Genomic DNA, 21995 nt, shown 5'->3' with positions numbered 1-21995 from the left:
ACAGGCCCTCACCACACACTGGATCTGTGGGCACCTTGACCTTGGACTTTGAAGACTCCAGAACAGCGGGTGATACATTTCCATTGTTTATAAATTGCCTAGTGCAAGGCATTTTGTCCTAGCAGCCTAAAAGGACTAAGATCACATGCAAAGGTCCTGAGGCAGGAATATGCCTGGCGTGTTGGAGGAACCAGCAACAAGATGTGAGCTGAGACGGAAGCTGGACTGGGCCACGGAGGAAGGACAGGGAGTTTATTCTGGGCGTGACCTGGGTGGGGCCATGGCCGTCTGATTTCCCTCTTAAAAAGGATCACTGTGGAACCCAGGGAGGGCAAATTGGGAAACCAGTTAGGAGGTGATTTACTATCCAGGCAAGAGAGAAGGACAGCTTGACCCCTGTGGTGCTGGAAGTAGTAAGAAGTTTTGGATTTGGGCTGTTGTTTGAAGGTAGAGCCGATAACACTTGCTGGAGGCTTGGATGTGAGATGTGAGTGGAATTATGGAATGTGGATGACTCCAGAGTTTGTTTTTTAAATAACAGCTTTATTGAGCTACAATCCACATACCATTGAAGTGTACAGTTCAATATCTTTTAGTATATTCACAGAGTTGTGCAGACATTGCCATAATCAACTTTAGAACATTTCGTCACCCCAAAAAGAAACTGTCTACCCTTTAGCTATTATACCCCGAATCTACTGTCTTCCCCACCCCCAGCCCTACCCAACTTCTGATCTGCATTTTGTCTCTATTGATTTGCTGATTCTAGACTTTTCATGTAAGTTCAATTACAGGATATGTAGCTTGTGACTGGCTTCTTTAATTTGTTTCTTCTTTAATGTTTTCAAGGTCATCCATAGTGCAGCCTGTATCAGTCCAGCTTCCCTTTTCCTGGCTGAGTGATGTTCCATTGTGTGGCTTCCCCATGTTTTGTTTATCCACGTGTCCCCTAGTGGACGTTTGGATTACTTTCACCTTTCAGCTATTGTGAACCCTGTAGCTGAGAACCTCACCTGGTGTGAGGGCTCCAGTCTCCGTCTTAGCCCCCTCCAGGACCACATGCTGCCAACCCTGCCCAGCTCCCTCTCTTGGCCACAGCCCCTGCCCGTCCCACCTCTCCCCTGGCATCTTGTGTTCAGGATTCCTGGTTTTCTCCACCTTAAAACCAGTCCCTCAGACAAGCAAGAATTTGGTAAGTCCTCCCTGCTGTTTCTACATGTGCACCTCCTCTGCCTCTTCCTCCTCTTCCTCTTCATCCTCTTCTCCTCCTCTCTCTCTTCTTCATGCTACCACACATTGATCCACACACCCACTCATTCACACTGCTCTCCTCTATATATCATAAAACTGTGCCCCAAGGTCATTGGTAGCATCCTTTCCAGGGCTTTCTCCTCATCCTCGTCCAGCTGATGCTGGTCATTCTCCACAAAGCTTTCTTGCCTGGCCTACAGAACATCTCACTGTGTCCCTCCTGCCAGAACCTCTCCTTCCTCCCCTCCCTCTTCAGCTGCTGACCTCTGCCTTTGGTGGCATTCTCTCTTGAGCAGTCACCTCTAAGTGATGGCATCCAGACCCTCTTCCAGCCTAGCCTCTCACCTCAGCTCCTGCACTTTGCTTGGCCAAGGCATCGATGTGTCTGCTGATACCTCCTCCTCTAAACACCTATAAGAGGAGGAAGCACGGGAAGGACTGGAGCTTTCATTCTCCTCGTTCTGTCTCCAAAGGCGTTGCCCACTCCCCACCCCATGCCTGGTGTCGACAGCCCCTGTGGAGTTCCCTAATTTTGTCCAGACCGGGAGAAGGGAGGAGAGACTTAAACTCTCCTCCACAGTGAAAGTGAATGAGGACTGGAGGTGGCCACCCCACAGCACATCCTCACCGCATCTCCACTCTGTGCAGAAACTTCCGCGATGCTGTGTAGGTGACCTCCAACTCCTCTGCACGAGGACTGGGGACCCCAGCACAGCCTTGCTTCTCCTGCACATCAGTTAGTCCAGCCTTGGTACCGTTCCCCTGCTCTTGCTCACGTTTCCTATGAACGTATGTGTCTTCCCTCCTCCTCTGGAGTGTAAGCTCCCTGAAGGCAGGAACTGTTCCTTCACTTCTTTTACAGTCCCTAAGTCTGAATTTTTATTCACATAAAATTCATCCTTAAAGAGTGGATGAATACCTCTTCTATAGGTTGATTTATTACATAGACTTAGAGTTCACCTAATAAATATCTTTAATTGACTCCTCTAACCTGTCTGTCCCAAAGCATAAATTCTTAATTAACTTAATGTTTTCTTCCTTTTGATTTCAGTTTCTCAGGGGTAGTTATCAGGACACATTTAATGAAAGCAACTTTATTAAAATCTCTTCCCCTTTGTCATCACCAGATTAAAAGATTACCTGTCACATATAAGTCTCGCCTATATCAATATTGCAATTTCTTACTTGGGAGCTAGGGAAATGGAATAAAAGGGATTATCCTGAAAATAGTAATGCATGGTGCTTAATACAGTCATTAGTCTACTACACAATGAGTATTTATAGTGTCTCTGGCTCCGGGCTAGAGGCTGGGACAAAAATAATACCTGACCTTAAAGAACAGGGAAGTAGATGTGGAAAGAATGCAACGACAGTTGCAATCATTGAGCTTAGGAGCTCCAACTCACAAAAAGAACTGCTTGAGTCAAAGTTGTAAGTGTGCCTATTACCCAGATAGTGTACATTGTACCCATTAGGTATGATTTTGCCCATCCTCTCCTCCTCCATCCTCCTGCATGATTTCCATTGAGTTTTACTTCCATTTGTGCACATAAGTTCTGATGGGTTAGTTCCAACTTAATAGTAAGTACATGTGGTGTTTGTTTTTCTATTTTTGTGATACTTCATTTAGGAAGTTCCATCCAGATTGTTGCAAAAGTTATTAATTTTTTTATGGCTGAGTAGTACTCCATGGTGTACATATACCACATTTTGTTAATCCATTCATGAATTGATGGGAATTTGGGTTGAATCCACATCTTTGCGATTGTGAATTGTGTTTATTGCACTAGAATTGTAATAAACATTGTAGTGCAAGTGTATTTCTGATAAAATGACTTTTTTCCTTTAGGTAAATATCCAGTAGTAGGATGGCTAGATCAAATGGTAGGTCTACTTTTAGTTCTTTGAGGAATCTCCATAATATTTTCCATAGATATTGCACTAGTTTGCAGTCCCATCAACAGTGTATAAGTGCTCCTGATTCTGGTTTTTAGCCCTTTATCAGATGTATAGCATGAGAGTAACTTCTCCCATTCTGTAGGTTGCCTATTTGCTCTGTTGATTGTTTCCTTGGTTGTGCAGAAGCCTTTTAATTTAATTAAGTCCTATTTATTTATTTATGCTGTTGCTGTGATTGTGCTTGGGGTCTTCTTCATAAATTCTTTGCCTAGGTCGAAGGGTTTTCCAACATTTTCTAGAAGGGTTTTGCAACATTTTCTTCTAGAATTCTTGTGGTTTCATGTCTTAGATTTAAGTCTGTTATACATCTTGAATTAAGCGGTGAAAGATATGGATCCTGTTTCAATTTTCTACATGTGCCTATCCAATTTTCCCAGCACCATTTATTGAACAGAGATTCTTTCCCCCAGCATATATTGCTGGGGGAAAGATCAAATTAACTTTATCAAAGATCCGATAGCAATATGTGGATCAAAGATCAGATAGCAATATGTGGCTAGTTTAATATCTGGGTTCTCTGTTCTGTTCCATTGGCCTATGTTTCTGTTTTTGTGCCAATACCATGTTGTTTTGGTTACTATAGCCCTGACCATGCCAAGGAGAAGCGTGCTGGTCCCAAGTTGCCCATGGGGTGCCTGGGCAAGATCAATGTCCCTCTGCCTCAGGGCATGTCCTGCTCTGATGAAGCTGCTGGACAAGCAGCACAGTCTGAGCACCCCTCAATCCACTGCAGGACCTCAAGAGGAAAAGTCTGAGTCCCACTCTTTGTGGAAGCCTCAGAGTGAAGGCTCAATTGTCTTTCTTGACAGCCTCAGGCAGAGGAGAGGAAGGGGAGAAAAACAGTCTGAATGAAGGGAAGCTAGCTCTGGTTGTGTCCATCCCTCACTCTGGGAGGCTGCCCACCCTGCATGTCCAGGCACTGGGGTCACACAGATTACCTGGGCCCCTCTGGGCCCCTGTGGCTCCTGTGGTCTTGGCTGGAGTTGGGAAATGTCTGTGTGGGAATGAGGAAGACCAAACCTGAGGAGTCGGAGCCCCCAGGGGAGGACAACGGTGGGTAGAGAAGCAACATGGCACCTGCCGTCCCAGCTCAGGTCTGTGGAGATGGGAGGCCCCCCAGGGGGGCTGGTGTCCTGTCCACAAGGAGCTCCCAGCTCACTGGTGGCAGCAGCCTCTGAACTCATGTGGGCAGAAGGTCTCTCCAGCAGCTTGGGAACCCAAGTTCTGATGGAACTGTCCATCAGAAATGCGAGGGAAGGAGAAACAAACTGCTCCACCTACCTTTCTCACTGGACCCCAAGCCTCTTGGGGGTTGATCTCTGCTGATACCTGCTGCTTCCTGTTCTGCTCCCCAACTTCTTCCTGTGGAATCTCCTCAAGGTTCTGGAGCCCTTCCCTCAGACCCACACCCAACCTCTGTCTGTTTTTTCATTTTCTCTCTTTCATCTAAAACTTCTCCTATTCTTACTGAGATGCTCTGGCAGCTGGTGTCTCAGGTCAGCCATCTTCTCATTTGTGTTCACTAAAGCCTTTTTCATGTGACATAATATTTGAATTTCACCCATTAGCCTCTGATCTTTATCCTCTGTTATTTGAATTATATGTGTGATCCTCAAATGAATGGTATTAATATTTGATGTTAAAAGCCTGCTGCTGTTGCTAGTTTTCCAGAGAGTGGCTCTCAAACTTTAGTATGTGCCTTGTATCAGAATCACCAGCAGGATTCCTTAAATCTCAAATTGCCAGGCCCTACCCCAGAGTTTCTGCTTCAGTAGGTCTGGGATGATGCTGGTCAATCTGCACTTGTAAGAAGTTCCCAGGTGACGCTGATGCTGGTATGGGAAACACATTTTGAGAACCACTGCCCTAAATTGCCTATTGAAAATGGAGAGATCAAACAATACTAGCATATTGTTTTGCAGCTTTAAAATCCATAAACCATTCGTTCAAAAAATATTGAGCCACCTGGGAGGTGCCAGGCACAGTGCATGCAATTGTGGGTACACTTGATAGAAATGGCGCCTATTGCTTGGAGTTGGTCTCATTCAGTTGGGAACCCACTGTCCAGAGATGCGAGGGAGGGAGAAACAAACCACTTCACTTACTTTCTCGCTGGACTCCACGCCTCTGGGGTGTTGATCTCTGCACGAGGTGCCTGGGCGCTAGCTATCATTATCTTCCTTTCATCCATGAGGGAAATGAAGGTCAAAGTCAAGCCTTTGAGGAGCTCACTCAGATGATCATTGCATTACCCTCCCAGACTTTTGACTCCCCAAGCCACTGTCCCTTCCACTGTGCCTCTTGCCTACTTCCTTGTTAGATGTGGTTACTTTTTCTTCTAACCTTGAGATGAACTTTTCTGATTTTTGCTGAATGTCGGCATTCTATCATGCTTTTGCTTTTTATTACATATTCCCATTTTAATTATATTTTACTGATTGTCTTTACAGATGGGTTTCATATATCCTCTTTTCCTTGTCCTTGGTTTTTCAGTCATGTTTGCATTTGTCCAGATGTGATTGCTCCCCCCTGCCAGTGAATCTTACTTGTATTCTTCTGTTAAATAATGCCTGCCTTCTGACTTTGAAACTGGATGCCTCTGAGACCGAATGTCTTGATGGTGCACAGATTCCTGATATTTCTTGCTTCGGTGTGCTAATATTAGGCATGCCATCTCAGCCGCAGTGGCTGAGGCCTTGGTACCGGCTGCTCACATCTCCCCAGGGTAAGGGCTGAGACTGGTGGGTTCTCTTGGTAGTACTGGGCTTTCAATCTAAATCTGGTAGCTTCACCTCACTGCACAGACCAGACTATTAAAAGACCAGGAGAGTTAAAAATAGCTCTCACCACAATTCCCACCTTGGAAGCTTTCAGAACAGCTCTCCAAAGAAACAATTAGATTCTACCTCACAGAGCCAAAGCAATACAGAGGAATATTTTTTATGTCTTTTGTAGAGAAACCATGAAATAAACATCCTACACAAAAACAATTATACAGGGAAGGAGAATGTTTTTTAAAAAACATGACTGATCGTTTACCTTGTTTTTTGATGTAGTCTGACTCATTTGGCCAACTTCACTTACTCCTTATGTAATTTATCATTGACCTCTGGAAGGTTTTGCTCATTTGAAGGGCATGGAAAGTATAGATCATAATATATGGGTGGGGGGCAGGACTTTTTGTTGTTGGAAATCCAAAGATACCACTCAGATGTAGTTTCTCCAAGCTGTTCAAACATGTACAGGGAAACTTAGCTATTCTGCTCTCTTCATACACGAATACATTTTAAATTATATTTTATACTTAAATGCCAAATAGTATAAAATCTAATACTCCAAGTCTATATTAGACCAAATGTAATCTGTTCATGCCCACTGAATAGATTCATAGTTAGATGCATTTCCTCAGTTTAGAACTTTCCAGTTAACTTGTATGTCCTTGAAAGGCATCCTTATTATACATCCTGAGTCACAACTCTTCTTGTATCTTTGTTATACTGTTAATAGAATGTTCTCCAAAGAACCAATAAAACCTCTGTGATTCCCTAAAAGGAGAGGTCAGTATTTCCAATAGTCATCTGGTTTTGAACCAGTTGTTTTACTTATTCACTGAATACCACAATCATACATTTCTTAGTCAGCTGAAGTTTTGAGTCAAACACTTTATTTTAAAATGGTCTTCAATTTGCTAGGGGTTATAAATATTCCTAAGGATTCTGACTTTTATCAATGCAAATGTTCTGGAGGTGTTGTTCCTCTGCTTTGTAAAGGGATGGTTTCTGTTTAAGGGAAGGTAAGAGGCCTTGGGACAAAAACAAAGGTTTTTAGTTTGAAGGTACTAAGGTTCCATTGACCTAACCTAGGGTTTCTCACCCTCAGGGACCTTTTGAACTGGATAATTCTTTGTTGTAGGGCAGCGGTGCCCAACTTTTTTGGCACCAGGGACCGGTTTCATGGAAGACAATTTTTTTCACGGACCAGAGTAGGGGGATGATTTTAGGATGCTTCAAGTGCATATTTGTTGTGCACTTTATTTCTATTATTATGACATTGTAAAATATAATGAAACAATTATACAGTTTACCATAATGCAGAATCTAATGCTGCCGCTGATCTGACAAGAAGCAGAGCTCTGCTCTGTAAATACAGATGAACCTTCTCTCATTGCCCACGGCTCACCCCCTGCTGTGCAGCCCAGTTCCTAACAGGGGGGTTGGGGACTACAGTTGTAAGGGACCATTTTGTGTCTTGTAGGATGTTAGCAGCATCCCTGGCTTCTAGCCCCTAGATGCCAGCAGCACCCTCAGAGGCGTGACAATAAACAGTGCCAAATGACCCCTGGGGGAAGAATCACCCCAGTTGAGAACCACTGACCTAAGGAATTAAATGTTCATAGGAGCTGGTGCAGGACAAAAAGAAGAAGAGTTCCGGTTCAACCTTGCTGATTTGCCCATATTGCAGGGACCTGCTGGAGGTGCTGAGTACTAGTTGGAGGATAAGATTGAAGTTTATCTCCATATTTGGTTCTATCTCTTCCTGAGGTTGAAGACTCATACCACTCAAGAAGAGCTTTCTTAAGCTAACTGTGGTTCTTCACCCAGATGAATTGGCGTTGGTTTTCAGAGGGGCGAGGTTGTTTCTGGGAGAAGGGTTTTTGGCTGTCTCAAAAGACCTGGGCAACCAGGGCTTATCTTATCACGTCACAGTGAGATGCACACACACAGGCCACCCTTGTCTACTGTTGCCATCCAGCCACGGGAACCTCCAAGCCCATCCTCTCCAAACGGGCTTGATTTCACAGCCCTGGGTCCAAGAAACATCATAACTTAACCATTGTGATTTTACTTGTAACCCCCACTACTGTCGTAGTAACTTCCTTCCCTGCTTACATGGACTTAGCACTCTTTTCAAGCTCTCTGAAGACATTTTCTTGTCTCCCCACCTGGTTCTAGAGATGACATTAAAACACCATCCTGTTAGATCTTCCACTCTGTTATAGAATTCATTTCTAACCTCTCCTCTCTTCACTTCCTGAATGTACAGATGAAATTCTACCACACCTCCATGAGCCCTACCCTGCCTGCCACCCCCAGAAGTTGGTTGCTAACTTTTCTCAATAATTTCTCCACCACATGACAATTTTAGATTCATGCCATACTTCTCTTTGTAGGGCAGGCCTAGGACTGCTTCTGTTGAATTCTGCATCCTTCTCATGTCCGTGGTCCTAAGGCCACAGCATGAAAATGATGAGGCCAAGGTGGCCATGGAGTTGTCCTCAGTGGGGAGAGAGGGCAGGGGCCAGATCATGCCTTTCAGCCCCTGAGTAAAGTGTTTGGGTTTTATTCCAAACCCTTTGGGAAGCTACAGGGGGTTTTTAAGTTAAAGATCCTTCTGACTGCGCCCATGCGGAGAATGGATTGTAAGGAAGCAAATGTTGTGGTGAAGACAGGGGCTGGGAGACCCTTGCCGCAGTCCCGGGGAGTGGTGGTGCTGTCTGGGGCTGGACAGTAGGACAGGTGTTCTATGGTTGTGACAATAATTGGGAAGGTGGTGCATGAATGCTTGTGGTCTGGCTATGGTGGGGGCATATCAGTAGCTAGAAGGAAGGGGACTTCGACAATTACTGATACTTGCCTCCCTAGTTAGGAATAGGCTTTTGTTAGTTGGGAGCCAGCATGAAGAAGTTTATCCCTGTTGTGCATTTTTAGTCAGGTAGAAATGACAACACACCTCTTCTGCATACTTCTGTGCCTTCACTTGGGTTTTCTCTGTGCTGTGCTGGTATCCACTTGGGAACTTACGGCACAGATCTGCAAGGCTGAAGTGCCCACCTGTGTGCGTGTGTGCGTGTGTGCGTGTGTGCTAGAGCAAATTCTCCCGTAACACACACAGTGCGGCCCCAAGTGTTGCCTTTCGTATCTGCGGCACTGGCACGGCCACCGTCTTTCTTTCTTTTTTTATCTCGAGTTTTTATTTCTACATTCTATTTATTTATTTACTTATTTTTTATTTCAGCATATTATGGGGGTACAAATGTTAAGGTTATGTATATTGCCCATGCCCCCCTCCCGCCTCGAGTCAGAGCTTCAAGCTTAAAACTGAGATATAGACAATCACCATGGTATCCATTGCATCATAATTTAGTTTTTAAAGGGTAAAGTTTTTTTAATTTCAGCATATTATGGGGGTACAGATTTTAAGGTTTCAAATAATGCCTTTGCTCCCCCTCCCCCCACAAGTCTGAGCTTCAAGTGTGACCATCCCCCAGATGGTGCACATCTCACTCGTTTTCCATTCTTGGGATACTTCACTTAGTAGTATGGGTTCCAGCTCTATCCAGGAAAATACAAGAGGTGCTATATCACCATTGTTTCTTAGAGCTGAATAGTACTCCATGGTCTACATATCCACATTTTATTAATCCACTCATGAATCGATGGGCACTTGGGTTGTTTCCACAGCTTTGCAATTATGAATTGTGCTGCTATAAACATTCGAGTGCAGGTGTCTTTTTTGTAGAGTGTCATTTGATCTTTTGGGTAGATGCCAGTAATGGGATTGCTGGATCAAATGATAGATCTTCTTGTATCGCTTTAAGGTATCTCCATATTGCTTTCCACAGAGGTTGACCTAATTTGCAGTCCCACCAGCAGTGTAGGAGTGTTCCTATCTCTCCCCATCCATGCCAATATCTATCATTTGGGGACTTTTTAATAAAGGCCATTCTTACTGGAAATAAGTGATATCTCATTGTGGTTTTGATGTGCATTTCTCTGATGATTAGAGATGTTGAACAGTTTTTCATATGTTTGTTAGCCATTATTCTGTCGTCTTTGAAAAGTTTCTGTTTATGTCCTTTGCCCACTTTTTGATAGGGTTGTTTGATTTTTTCTTGCTGATTTTCATGAGTTCTAAGTATATTCTAGTTATCAGCCCCTTATCAGTTGTGTAGGATGTGAAAATTTTCTCCCATTCTGTAGGTTGTCTGTTTGCTTTCATGACTGTTTCTTTGGCTGTGCAGAAGCTTTTTAGTTTGATCAGGTCCCATTTATTTATTTTTGTTGCTGATGTGATTGCCTTTGGGGTCGTCTTCATAAATTCTTTACATCTTCTACAAGGTCCTCTGGGTGTCTGTCATTTTAGTAGGAGAAGGAAATATTCATGGTTGGTGTGGTTACTTTATTCCCCAGAGAAGAGAATAACTCTCAGCAGGATGGAAGGAAGAACTCAGGCAAAGCTTTAATGGTCTTTTTCATTTACATTTCTACCAATCACTCATTTAGGTTTGAGTCCTTGGTTATGAGATCAAATAAAAAACAAAAGACACAAGGGAGCATGATTTGTGTAAGTCTTTTTTATTTAGTTCAGAGTGTCACATATATATCAACATCAATGATTTGTCCGACAACTTTAGTTAAGCCACTGCTCTTGGAGGGTCCAAGAAATGACCCTCTGATATTTAAGAGTCCCTTAATCAATCCAGCCCACAGGATGCTTGTGGTTCCTTGTCCTCTGCCTTTCCTCTCCCAGAGCTGTCCCCAGTGGGCTGGTGGGAGTAACGCAGTCAATGATGGTGCTCTGGGGACTTCAGTTGGTGACTCCCTTGAGGCCAACAGTAATAGCTGGTTCCTCCTGATGAGCCTGGCGTGGAGCAGGGTCTGGTCCTGAGCTACTACACTGCAGCTCCACAGCTGGCCACTGCCAGTAGTGATGGCAACTGCCACTAAGGATGCTGGGTGATCCCGTAATCCCATTACCCCAGCTCCAGTCGTGAATGACTTCAGTATCTTCACCCATAAAATGTTGGTGGGACCTCCAGATGGTTATGATAACCTCAAACACTCCATGCCTTAGAAATGTGAATTAGCCTCTTAGGTTGAAATTTTATCAAACTCGCACACAGTATTGGAGAATTTGACAACACTTAAGATTCACTTTACTTGTAGATTTAATTTATTAGATCTATTAGAAGTAATTAAATGCATGGGAAGATTTGTGCATTATCAGACAATTGTGGTTCTTAAAAAGGAAACTGTTGATATTAGTAAACATTAATAAGTAAAATAAATATGGTTTAAATTGTTTAATTAAATTGGTAAGTGGAACTGAACATTAATCAAAGGGGCCATTAAAAGTGATCTTTAAAAAATCTCCTTTTGTTAGGGATGCATATTAAAATATTTATAGGTGAAATGAAATTTGCTTTAAAATACCCTCATGGGGAAAATATGAAAATATGAGGAGACCAGATGAAATTAAACAGACAAAATGTTAATAATTGTTGGAGCTAGGTGATGAATATGTGAGATTTATATCTTAGTCTTTCTATGTTTAAGTATGTTTAAAATTCTCAAATAAAAATTTCAAGGAAAGTGATTTATTAAAATTTTCTTTAAAGAACTTTGAAGTTCACAGAATCTTTACAGCCTTCTCATATTCTTTTTGTCTTGTATATATATATATAGCTCTTACAGATGCTACTTAATTGGCCGTAGCCTGTTTTTCATGGTTTTGTGTGATTCTGTGGTCACAATTCTAAGGTCTTTTCAAGGAGACAGGATTCGTGATGCCATCATATCCTTTAAGCCACACCACTTCTAAGATGCTGACCCCTGCGATCAGTTATCTTTTTAGTAAGTGCACTGTACTTTTCTAGCCATATGGTAGAACTGTTGAAGGCAGGGATTTGAGAAAATAACCGTTGGCACCTCCATCCTAAGCATAAGCAACCCCACATAAGCTGTAAGTTATGGATTAATATTTATGGTTTTATTAATACTTTATATCTTTCTCTGTGTCTCTGTCTACATATTTTCTTATCCCTAATTTTCTGTTGTTTTTCCTTCATACTAAATACATGTTTGTTGATGATGGTGATGCATGATGCCTTAGGCATAACGTGTTTAAGGGCTTGTCTACAGGGGTTTGACTCCCTGTGTGAAAATTGTGTAAACTTCCTAATCCTCAGTTCCTCATTCATAAAATGGGGTGATTATATTAATAATGGTGCTAACCTCATAGAGTTGCAGTGAGGATGAATTAATGTGTGGATAAAAAAAATAAGTGCTCCATTATACATTTTAGCTATTATTTTTAGCCAAAAAATTATTTATAGCGCTCCTCTTAATAACAATTCACTGTCTTTCATTTTGAATGTAGAGCCTTTATTTGAAAATATATTATTAATATTATTATATTAAAATATTCTGTACTGGAATTTTAAAATAGTCTTTTGTCCTGGTGTTTGGATTTTTAGTTCACATGTTCATCTTACTCCTTTTCTTATACTATGAATTAGCTAGACTCTTCTGGACTGTTTAAAATCATGTGAGGGAGAGTAGGATTGAAAATGAATGCCTCCTCACTCACAATCTGTAATTTATACTAGTTTGGCAGGTAATCAAAGCTCTGGCGAATCATCTCTCTTCTAATACTATTAATTTATTTTTGCAAATCTCAGATTCATGTGCTAATGATAGCCTTTCAAAGCTAACAATTTAGAAAGACAAGTTTTTATGTAGTTAAAACCATCTTAGAAATAAATAAAGTGTTATAGTATGATAAGTATGTAGGAAAAAATTTCAGATTAGAATTATCTTCAAAGTACTGATAGTTCTGTCACTCAAATAACATAATGAAGGACAACTTTGATTTCTCTATCTTATGTCTTATATTTTCCAAATTTTCTTTACCATTTCCCACTTTAAGATGAGAAACATATTAGCATGTTATTTTTTAAACTTGTCTCTTGGGGGGCTTTGTTTTCAAAACTAATGAAAAATTCTGGAATTTATTTAACGCTTTTTAGCTGCACAGGTGTTCCGGTAGATTTATATCCTTATTTCCTCTTCACATATGTGTGGTTATGCTACAGTCCAACAAAATCACCATGGGATCCTTGCCTCACAGAGAATTTAGAGTTGGATTTGTGACTCAAATAAGTATGAAAAATATATTAATGTGCTGAGCATTATATGTGCCTCTCTTTATCTTTAAAATGAGGGGACAGGGCATAGAATTAACCCAGATGGGCTTTTTAGCTCTAAAATATTATAAATTAAAAATTTTAATACTTGGATATTTTCCTAGTGCTTTTTATAGAGCTATTGTGGTGACCAAGGGAATGTGGCCACCATCTCAGTTAGCTCAAGCGGAACATTGTAAATTCTTATGTCAGAAGACTGTCATGCAGACAGTGATATCCAGTCTCAGCTTCTGAAGGTTCGGATTAGTATTTCAAGATAAAACACACACTTAGTGCTGAAGAAAAGTGTGCCTTTGCAATAAAGATTTTTGCAAAGTAAATTATTTTTGAGCTATAATTCTCAACTGGTTTTTTTTTTTTTTTTTTTTTTTTTTTTTGAGACAGAGTCTCACTTTGTTGCCCAGGCTAGGGTGAGTGCCGTGGCGGCAGCCTAGCTCACAGCAACCTCAAACTCCTGGGCTCAAGCAATCCTTCTGCCTCAGCCTCCCGAGTAGCTGGGACTACAGGCATGCGCCACCATGCCCCACTAATTTTTTCTATATATATTAGTTGGCCAATTAGTTTCTTTCTATTTATAGTAGAGACGGGGCTCTCGCTCTTGCTCAGGCTGGTTTCGAACTCCTGACCTTGAGCAATCAGCCCGCCTCAACCTCCCAGAGTGCTTACAGGCATAAGCCACCATGCCTGGCCTAATTCCCAACTGTTATGGTTGTTTCTAAGCTCTCATAATTTATAAAACTAAATTAGATCAAGGAGTGGCTGGGAGAGTTTAGCTGAAGGCTGCTGCTTTCGTTGGGTGGGTACCAGTTGAGTCCATCAATTTATGGGGTGGTTTGGAATAGCATGCTTTATAAAATATACATCTTATTTTATTCAGGTTATACTGGAGAGCTTTGCCAATCCAAGATTGATTATTGCATCCTAGACCCATGCAGAAATGGAGCAACGTGCATTTCTAGCCTCAGTGGATTCACCTGCCAGTGTCCAGAAGGTAACTATAATTCTTTACTGCAGGAACACCTTTTGCTTTCCATTTTAAACCATCAACTAATTTGGTTAGCTCTGTACTTTAAATTTATGAAAAACTCCACTAGTTCTGAAAACTTCCTATTTTGTTCCATTAATAAAACAAAAACAGAAAATGTTTCCCTTTTTTTTTTTTTGGCTCTATGCTATAGTAGCTTGAAAATTATGTTCAAATATTAGACATAATCTAGGAATTTCTGTGATTTTTATTTATACATTTTAAAGAAATAGCTATAATAAAATGGAATCTCTTTCTAATGGTGAAATTTTACTTGTTCAAATTCCTGTTTTGTTAAGTTATTTGGTTTTCGATAAGAGTTCGCATTGAAAAATTCAACATAAAGTTCATCTACTTTTGATTTTAAATTGTTACCAAAAGCTCAGCACTTGTTCCTGAGGCCACGTCGGTAGAACGAGAACAAGTGGTTTGAGGAGAAGGAAAGAGAAGTTTGTTACTTTGCCGGCAAAGGAAGGAAAATGGTAGGCCTTCTCATTTCAAAATCCAAATTTCCTGAACATAAGCAGAACTACAGAGCCTTTAAAAGGAGTGTGCCCTCGGTTCTAGGCTACTGTGCCAATGATTCTAATCATCCCGTCTCTGCCAAAGACAAAGCCCCACCTGGGCCCACCCAGGCGCTGGCCTGGGAGAGCTGAGCTACCTATCTCCTGTAACCTGAAGAACAAAAGAACTTCTCCCTGCCTCCGAGGTGCAGGCCAGGCTGGAGTTCCCACAAAGAATGGGGGAAATTTTAAAGAGCTGTTTTTTCCGGCTATTCCCTCGGTTGCATATTCCCCACTCTCAATTTTATGCTTCCATAACTATGGGAGGAGGGGTCACTGTTCTGTTACGTAGTGAACCGTATAATGTCTTAGAAAATTCAAGTCACTTTTGCTTTTATTTAAAAAACAAACAAACAAACAAACAAAAAAAAACCAGTTTTATTGTTGGCATAGTTTTACCGGAAGAAGCAGGCAGATAATCACAGCTCTCAAGCCAGTGTTCAAGGAATTATTTTGTACTTTGAGGAAGTTAGTTCTCATTTCTGCTTGAGGGGCTGTTATGGAAGGGATTACTTTAAATCTTTATTATTGTAAGACTAACATGATATTAGAGTTTTTTAAAGCTTCCTGATGCACAGGAGTGACACTGACAGCTACATAGAGTCACATCCTCCACAGAGATGACTTGTGGAGCCCGTGTGCCTGAGGAAACATCTCTGTACTCAGTTTCCCCAGACTGCCTGAAGCCGAGAGCTGGGGCAGGGCGGTGGGGCTGGATGGGGGCTGACCACCCCAGTGCTGGGGGCCCCAGGAGCTGCCTCCTTTTGAAGGAGGGGACATCAAGCAGATTCTTGTCTCCCTGCTCACCTGGGCAAGGCAGGGGCGGGGCGGGCTGGCTGTGGCCCACCTGGCTTCCCCCCTGCCCCGCTGTGCGTGCTGGGGAAGAGTTCAGCGTGCTTGTTGAGTGTCTCTTCACCCTCCTCTTCTCCTCCTTTTGCAGAGCCAGCTCGGCTCTTAAACAAGTGGGGAAGGTTGGAAGCGTTGCTGAGGGCTGGTGGCTGAGGGCACAGCACCAATCCTCACTCACGTGTAGAGCGCTTTGCAATTTTATAAAGCTCTGTCACAGCCTCCGTGAGTCAGTTGCCACCTAACTCTGGCTGGAGGCTTCGCTGTTCAGTCAAGGGTGGGCTTCAGGGTCGTTCTGGGATCAAACGGGAATTTTGTGAAAGAGCTTTAGGAACTCCAAAGCGACTTATTATTATGGCTGTGTTTGTTACCAGAAAGTTACAGTGAGACCCCAGAGGCTCAGAGAGGGGCTAATTTGCACAAAATAACACTGGTAATAAAAGATGGCCCTTGAACTGGAGCCTAGGATTTTTGCTGTCACGCACACTTCCATTTCCTATCTTCGATAAGGATTCACTGGGCACTTCCTGTGCACCAGGCACCGTGCTGGGTGCTGGGTGTAATGCCGAGTGAAGGTGGCCCCTCCCGTGGTGCACACACAGACAGGCATGTGGTTCGTGCAGGAATAGGTGCCTTGAGGGTGTGCAGAAGGGCTCTGCGTGGCCTTGGGGTGTTGGGAGAGACACCCACATGCAAAGACCCTGACAGAGGAGAGGGAGGGCATGACTGAGCTAAGAGGATGAGGAGGGTGGTGCTGACGGCAGGTGGAAGCGTGCAGGGCGAGGCTTGTAGAGCGGGGCCTTTCGTCCTCGTCCTAGAGGGGAGGAAGTCAGAGCTGAGGTCTGAAGCCTGCCTGGTTCCACCACTTCTCACCAGCTTTGTCCCAGGGGCAGGTGACGTCACACCTCCCTCTGTCTTGGCGTTTGAATTTGTAAAATGGGGGCGATGATGATGCCCAGCCCATATGCTTGGCACGGTACCTGGCTAAGTGCTCAGTTAATATTAGCTGCTTTACCATTATTGCTTCCATAATAACAATTACTATTAAACCACTGATACATTAAAACAGGGGAATGTGAACTTTCCATTCTGGAACAAGGTTGCACATAATTTGGAGAGAGACAAGCGTGGGAATAGGAGGAGTCTGGGGGCTGTTGCAGGGGTCTAGGAAGTAGACGTTGGCTGCTGGGGAGAGAAAGTAGAATCTGAAAAAGAGAGAAGCTGACGGATTTGGGAGAACTTTGGAGGCAACGTGGAGGGTGCCTGGAGGAGGTTGGGATGTGGAGGGTCAGGCAGCAAGTTCATGGCTTCTGCCACTTGGTAGTTGGTTGTGCCGTTCGTGGGGAAGCAGAAAAATAGAGGAGACGTGTTCAGTTTGGGGCATGTTGGGTTTGAGAGACCCCTGCGACATTCAAGAGAAGAAGTCAACTGTTTGGGCAGTCACTGTTTGAATCTGGAAGAAGCCTGGGCCCAGTGTAAACACAGAGACATTGGCCTACAGATCAATGGGACCGTCTGAGGACACTCCTTTCCAGTGGCTTGTCAGTCCCTCCATGCCGCCTGCATAAAGCCTAGAGAAAATGCGGCGCTCTAGAAGTGAAAAGACGAAGATGGCTCTCTCAGTGTGAGGACTCTCATTCAGAGGTTTGTCTTCACTGAAGTCTGACCAGGGAAAGGGCTGTAAGGAAAGTTTAGAGAAGAACTCACGGCAGTGCCTTGAAGCCACTTAGCAGGAGCATGTCGCATTTTCAAAGCAGCTCCTCCCACCGGCTCATTCTTAGAGTGCTCGTTTTCACGGATTGGCAGAAAGTAGTATTTATAGAGCACTTTGCACTTTGAGAAGAGCCTGTGTCTCCAGAATCCTTCTCACTGCAGCCACAGTGTGAAAGCGCGTCTCACAGCCACAAGGTGCCCTGGAGTCCCGGGCCCGCCCTCGCCCCTTGCCCGCCTCCTTGCCAGTTCGCCTTCGCACCTTTGCGTTGATTTTTTCTGTCCTGCTTCCTTGTGTTGGTCTTTGAGGGAAGGAAATGTGTTTTATTTATCTTGCCCTGCCTACTCTCCCACACCTACTCATGGATCATGTTTTATGTTAGCTGGAGGGTTAATTAATATTTGGCAAATAATTTAACTCTAAAAGTCAACACTTAGACATCACTTACTATGTCTGGTAACTAACTGTTGTGATTCTCGCAACAACCCTATGAAGCAAGCACTATTAATATTTCCACTTAACAGGTTGGAAAACCGAGGCACAAGAGTAAACGACTTGCCTGGGGTCACATGGCCAGAAATGGAAACCCAGGCAGCTTGGCTCCCGTGATCCTAACACTGTCCTATACTATCTCTGAAAATATTCTTTAAAAGGAATCCCACAAGGTTTGTTTGTAAAGATTATCTTTGTCACCATAATTATGAGTAAAATACGTGCGAAGAAAACTTCTGAATGTCTCTGCTATTTAAATTCTGAAGTCTGGAAAAAGTGAGAAATTTTTTTCCCAGTAAGTATAGTGAAATCCTTTTACAGTAATCCCTTGTAGGCTAGAAAGCTGTTAAAACTGGGTTTTCCCCCTGGATAGCGCTTTCAACGTCACCGTCCATGGCCTTCCTCTTTTCTACCCTTGCATCTTCATCTTGTTTCCCTCAAGGATCCTTTTCCTTGTGGTCTGGGCCAGGTCCTCAGAGGTTGGATTCCCGCCTGGGTGCCGGCTCTTTGGCCCCTGCCCTTGCCCAAAGTTGCGAGGAGAGCTCAGACCTCACCTGCGTGCTCCTTCGGGACGCATCTGCGCTGCTTCTACGCTGGGATCTTTACCTTTCATCGGCGGGCTCCGTCTTTTCTTTGAATTTCTACTTAACTTTTACTAGTTTCATTTTGGAAAAGTGTAATTTCAGATTCTAGTTACAGTGGGGACAGTAGGGACGACGAGAAATAAAAGGAAAACTATCATGAGTGTTTGCTCTTATCTACCTTACTGGGTAACGGCAACACCAAAGAGAGCCAACTGGAACTCGGCATTATTGCTTTTGAGTTTATTTTTTACCCTGAGATTGTCTTTATGTTTGTTTGAGAACATTGAGATCCTTAAAAATTTTAAAACTAAATGCATTTTAATTCTGAAGATGTCTAATTGTATATACTTAACAATCACTGCATATTGGAATTTAAATATATGAATATATTGAGATACAAACACAAATAAAATATGAATAGTACTATCTTTACATCAGCATCTCAATTTTTATTCCCCTCCCCTTGGGATTTGAAGTAGAATACCACATAAACTAATAACAAATAAAAAGAAATCGATAGTGATTAAAGCACTCAGCAGTAACGGGCATCTGTTGGTTCTGCAGGTGTGACAATTCACATCCTGCAGAGCACACCTGATAGAATGAAATCACCTTCCTGGCATCTACCTATTACAGGAGGCATATGGCAGTCAGAGAGCAAAGTAAGAATATGGGGCTTTGTGTACTATTTTTAGAAAATATTATTTTATCCAATGCATTTTAAAAACATTAATGTAAAGATATCTTCTTCTGTTATTCCTACTGATAGGATTTGTACAAATACATAGGATTTGTTATTAACTGCTCTTGCACTATAATTATGAAGGCAAGTATTCAGCTGGGTAGGGGACTTATTTCTCTCAGTCCTGTAACTGTTAGAATGCAACATTGGATTTTGCTATCAGACATCAAAGATCTTATAACATGGAAACTCCCATAGCCAAGTGTGAAGAGTTGGTGTCTTTCTTTGGCCTGGAGGTCAGTAGTCTGGGCCCAGGTATCAGGCAACAGAGCAGATTGGTTATGAATATGGATTTCAGGGTCACACTGCTTAGGTTTAAAGTCTGGACCCACCTCTTTTGAGAAGCTCTTTGCTTCTTTGAGGCTCATTTTGCTTATTTATATAATGAGGTGATACTAGTACAGACCTTTACAAGTCGGTGTGAAGAACAGAAAAAGCCCTTGGCATTGTGCTTGGCAAATAATAACTGCTGAATAAATATTAGCTATTATGATGATTGTTATATCACCCTGGGTGACTCATATAATTTTATCTCTTTGAGCCTTGGTTTCCTTGTTGGAAAATGATGAGGATTGACTATTACCTTTAAGAGACACTATGCCTAAAAGTCTTTAAATTCAGATATGTCAGTTTAAGAGCCATTTGCTGAGGCAATAAATCCATCTTGTTTTAAGTCATGTTTATAGAGAAAAGTTTCATAACCTCTAAGCAACTCTAGGGAAGGCCTGGGATATAAACCTTTTTGTCAGCCCAAAGTTCCTATAGGTTAAATCCCACTGTAACAAGCTCCAAGGGCTTACCCAAACTATTTAGTTTTTCTGCGTTTTATAGCCTTGAGTAATCTAGCCATATAAATCCTTTTGTCCAACTCAAATTTTAGTGGTAATGCTTTTCATCTCAAAGGGATTTACAGGCAATAGCAGCACATGTCATAAAAGTTATCTCTGAGATAATGTGTATTGTTCAGAAACTGGGCATGTTACCCGATAAGGATTTAGGAGTGATATAGTTCTGGGATTTGGTTGTTTTTCCAATATCCTGATATGTATGATGTTGGTGAAAGCACTCTCTTAGGACCATATAAAACTGCATGTATTTACATAAGAAACATGCAACATGTCCTCATAAAATTAACAAGCCTGAATAAAATGCTGTTCTTGCTCTTTTACAATTTGGCATTGTCCTTAAATGGCCACTTTATTTAGGAATCATAGCAGTTATGATCCTTGGAGTTCTGAGTAGTATATAGTTTCACCATTTGGAAACAAAGCAGGGTATTAAGACTTATTAAGTGTGAGGAAAATTTTATTTGTATGTTTGGTGCATGCTGATTCATTTTTGTTTTACAACTAAGTTCATTTTTTTCCCTTTTTATTCTTTTTTACATAGCACAGTTTCTCTGAGATTGTTTAAATAAAAATACTGCAAGGAATTTTGGTTGTCTGCTTTTTTCTATTAGCAATGGGCACAGCAGCTGCACTAACTTTTAGTGAATGACTTGGTTCCTGTCTCTTAGCTTCAGCTGTCTTTCATCTTTGGAAACTGTTCTAGTGCCAAGTTTGGTGCTGACAGGTAGCAGTCAGAAGTTACGGTTGAATGAATGAATGAATACATAAATAATGATATCTTGATGCATTTCATTTAAAAAGAGGTAGGATATACCCAATAGATGAACACAAACTTTGATTTTTTTAAGGTGTGTCTCTAGATCTGCACACGACCATTATTTAGCATTCTTATAATTTTTTAGCTTTAAAAAATCAGGCATATGTCTTGAACTTCAACTATTTTTCTTTCTTATGGCCCATTGTAATAACAGCGTCGGCAGTATCAATAGGAGTAATGATGATATCTGCAGTTTGTTCAGTGCCTCCTCTGTGTTTGGCACTTTTGAAGTTATTATTCAGCACAAATTAGCAGTTAATAGCTGAGGCTCAAGCAGACTGAGTTTGCTGCTTGAGTTTGAATCTGTGTTTGACCACTTAGTCCCTGGTGACCTTGGGCAAGTTAAATTCTCTATGCCTCATTTTCCCCATCTATCAAGTGAGGGTAGCATTAGTACCTCCAAAGGGGTTGTTATAAGGATTAAATGACACAGCGCTTGGAACAGTGAGTAAGTGAGAGAGTAAGTGATTAATAGATGTCACTATTTAATCTGCACAATGGCACAAGGTAGATATTATTATACCATTTTACAGATGAATCCTGAGGCTCTAAGGTCCTGGTAGACCCAGGATATAAACCCAGATTTCCTGACTGTGAAGTTCGTGTTCTTTTTGCTGCACCAGCTCCTCACTGACCAAGTTCTGCTGCATGTATGGCTATTCGGTTGCACATCCACTTTCCCCCAGGGGCTCCAGGCTCCTAGAGGGGAGCGATGCTGGACATTTTTGTATCCCTTACAGAACCTAGTGCTTAAGTACCAGTGAGACATTTGTTGAATGAATGAATGATTAAATATCTCAAACTGTTCCAATAGTAACACTATATATGGGAGGAAATTCCCGTTTAACCAAGATGCATTCACCGAAGCTCACTAAAGTAAACAGGTGAATCTCACTGGCAATACTCATTGCAAACTCAGTAATGCCAGCAGGGAGTGGGGGCTTGGATCTCATTCAGTTGCACTGGGTGCCTGGTTTAGGGGTGATCCAGAGACTCAGAGTTTATATACAGAATTTGGGGACCCCCTTCTCTGGCTCTCTCCTTTCTCAGGAATGCCCAACCCATGGGGTGCCTGTCCTGGACTCCTTCCTGGGTTCTTCCGGACAGAAAGGACAGTGTTAGTGCTGGTGTCTTAGTCTCTCTGGGCCACAGTCAGAACTCCACAAACATGAA

At 42.3% G+C, this 21995-nt stretch overlaps 1 protein-coding gene across 1 annotated transcript in view; it reads left to right on the top strand.

Annotated features, from left to right (window-relative positions):
* The window catches only part of DNER (delta/notch like EGF repeat containing), a 315218-nt gene that overhangs the window by 207076 nt on the left and 86147 nt on the right, over window positions 1-21995 (top strand). The window contains exon 7 of the mRNA XM_020288165.2: window positions 14073-14186. Coding sequence (XP_020143754.2) covers window positions 14073-14186 — 114 coding nt within the window. The remainder of the gene's footprint in view (window positions 1-14072; window positions 14187-21995) is intronic.

The sequence above is a fragment of the Microcebus murinus genome, chromosome 8 (genome assembly GCF_040939455.1).
Source record: "Microcebus murinus isolate Inina chromosome 8, M.murinus_Inina_mat1.0, whole genome shotgun sequence".
In the NCBI taxonomy this organism is placed as follows: domain Eukaryota; kingdom Metazoa; phylum Chordata; class Mammalia; order Primates; family Cheirogaleidae; genus Microcebus; species Microcebus murinus.
Note: the sequence above shows the minus strand (reverse complement) of the source record. Positions and strands in the feature narration are given on the sequence as shown.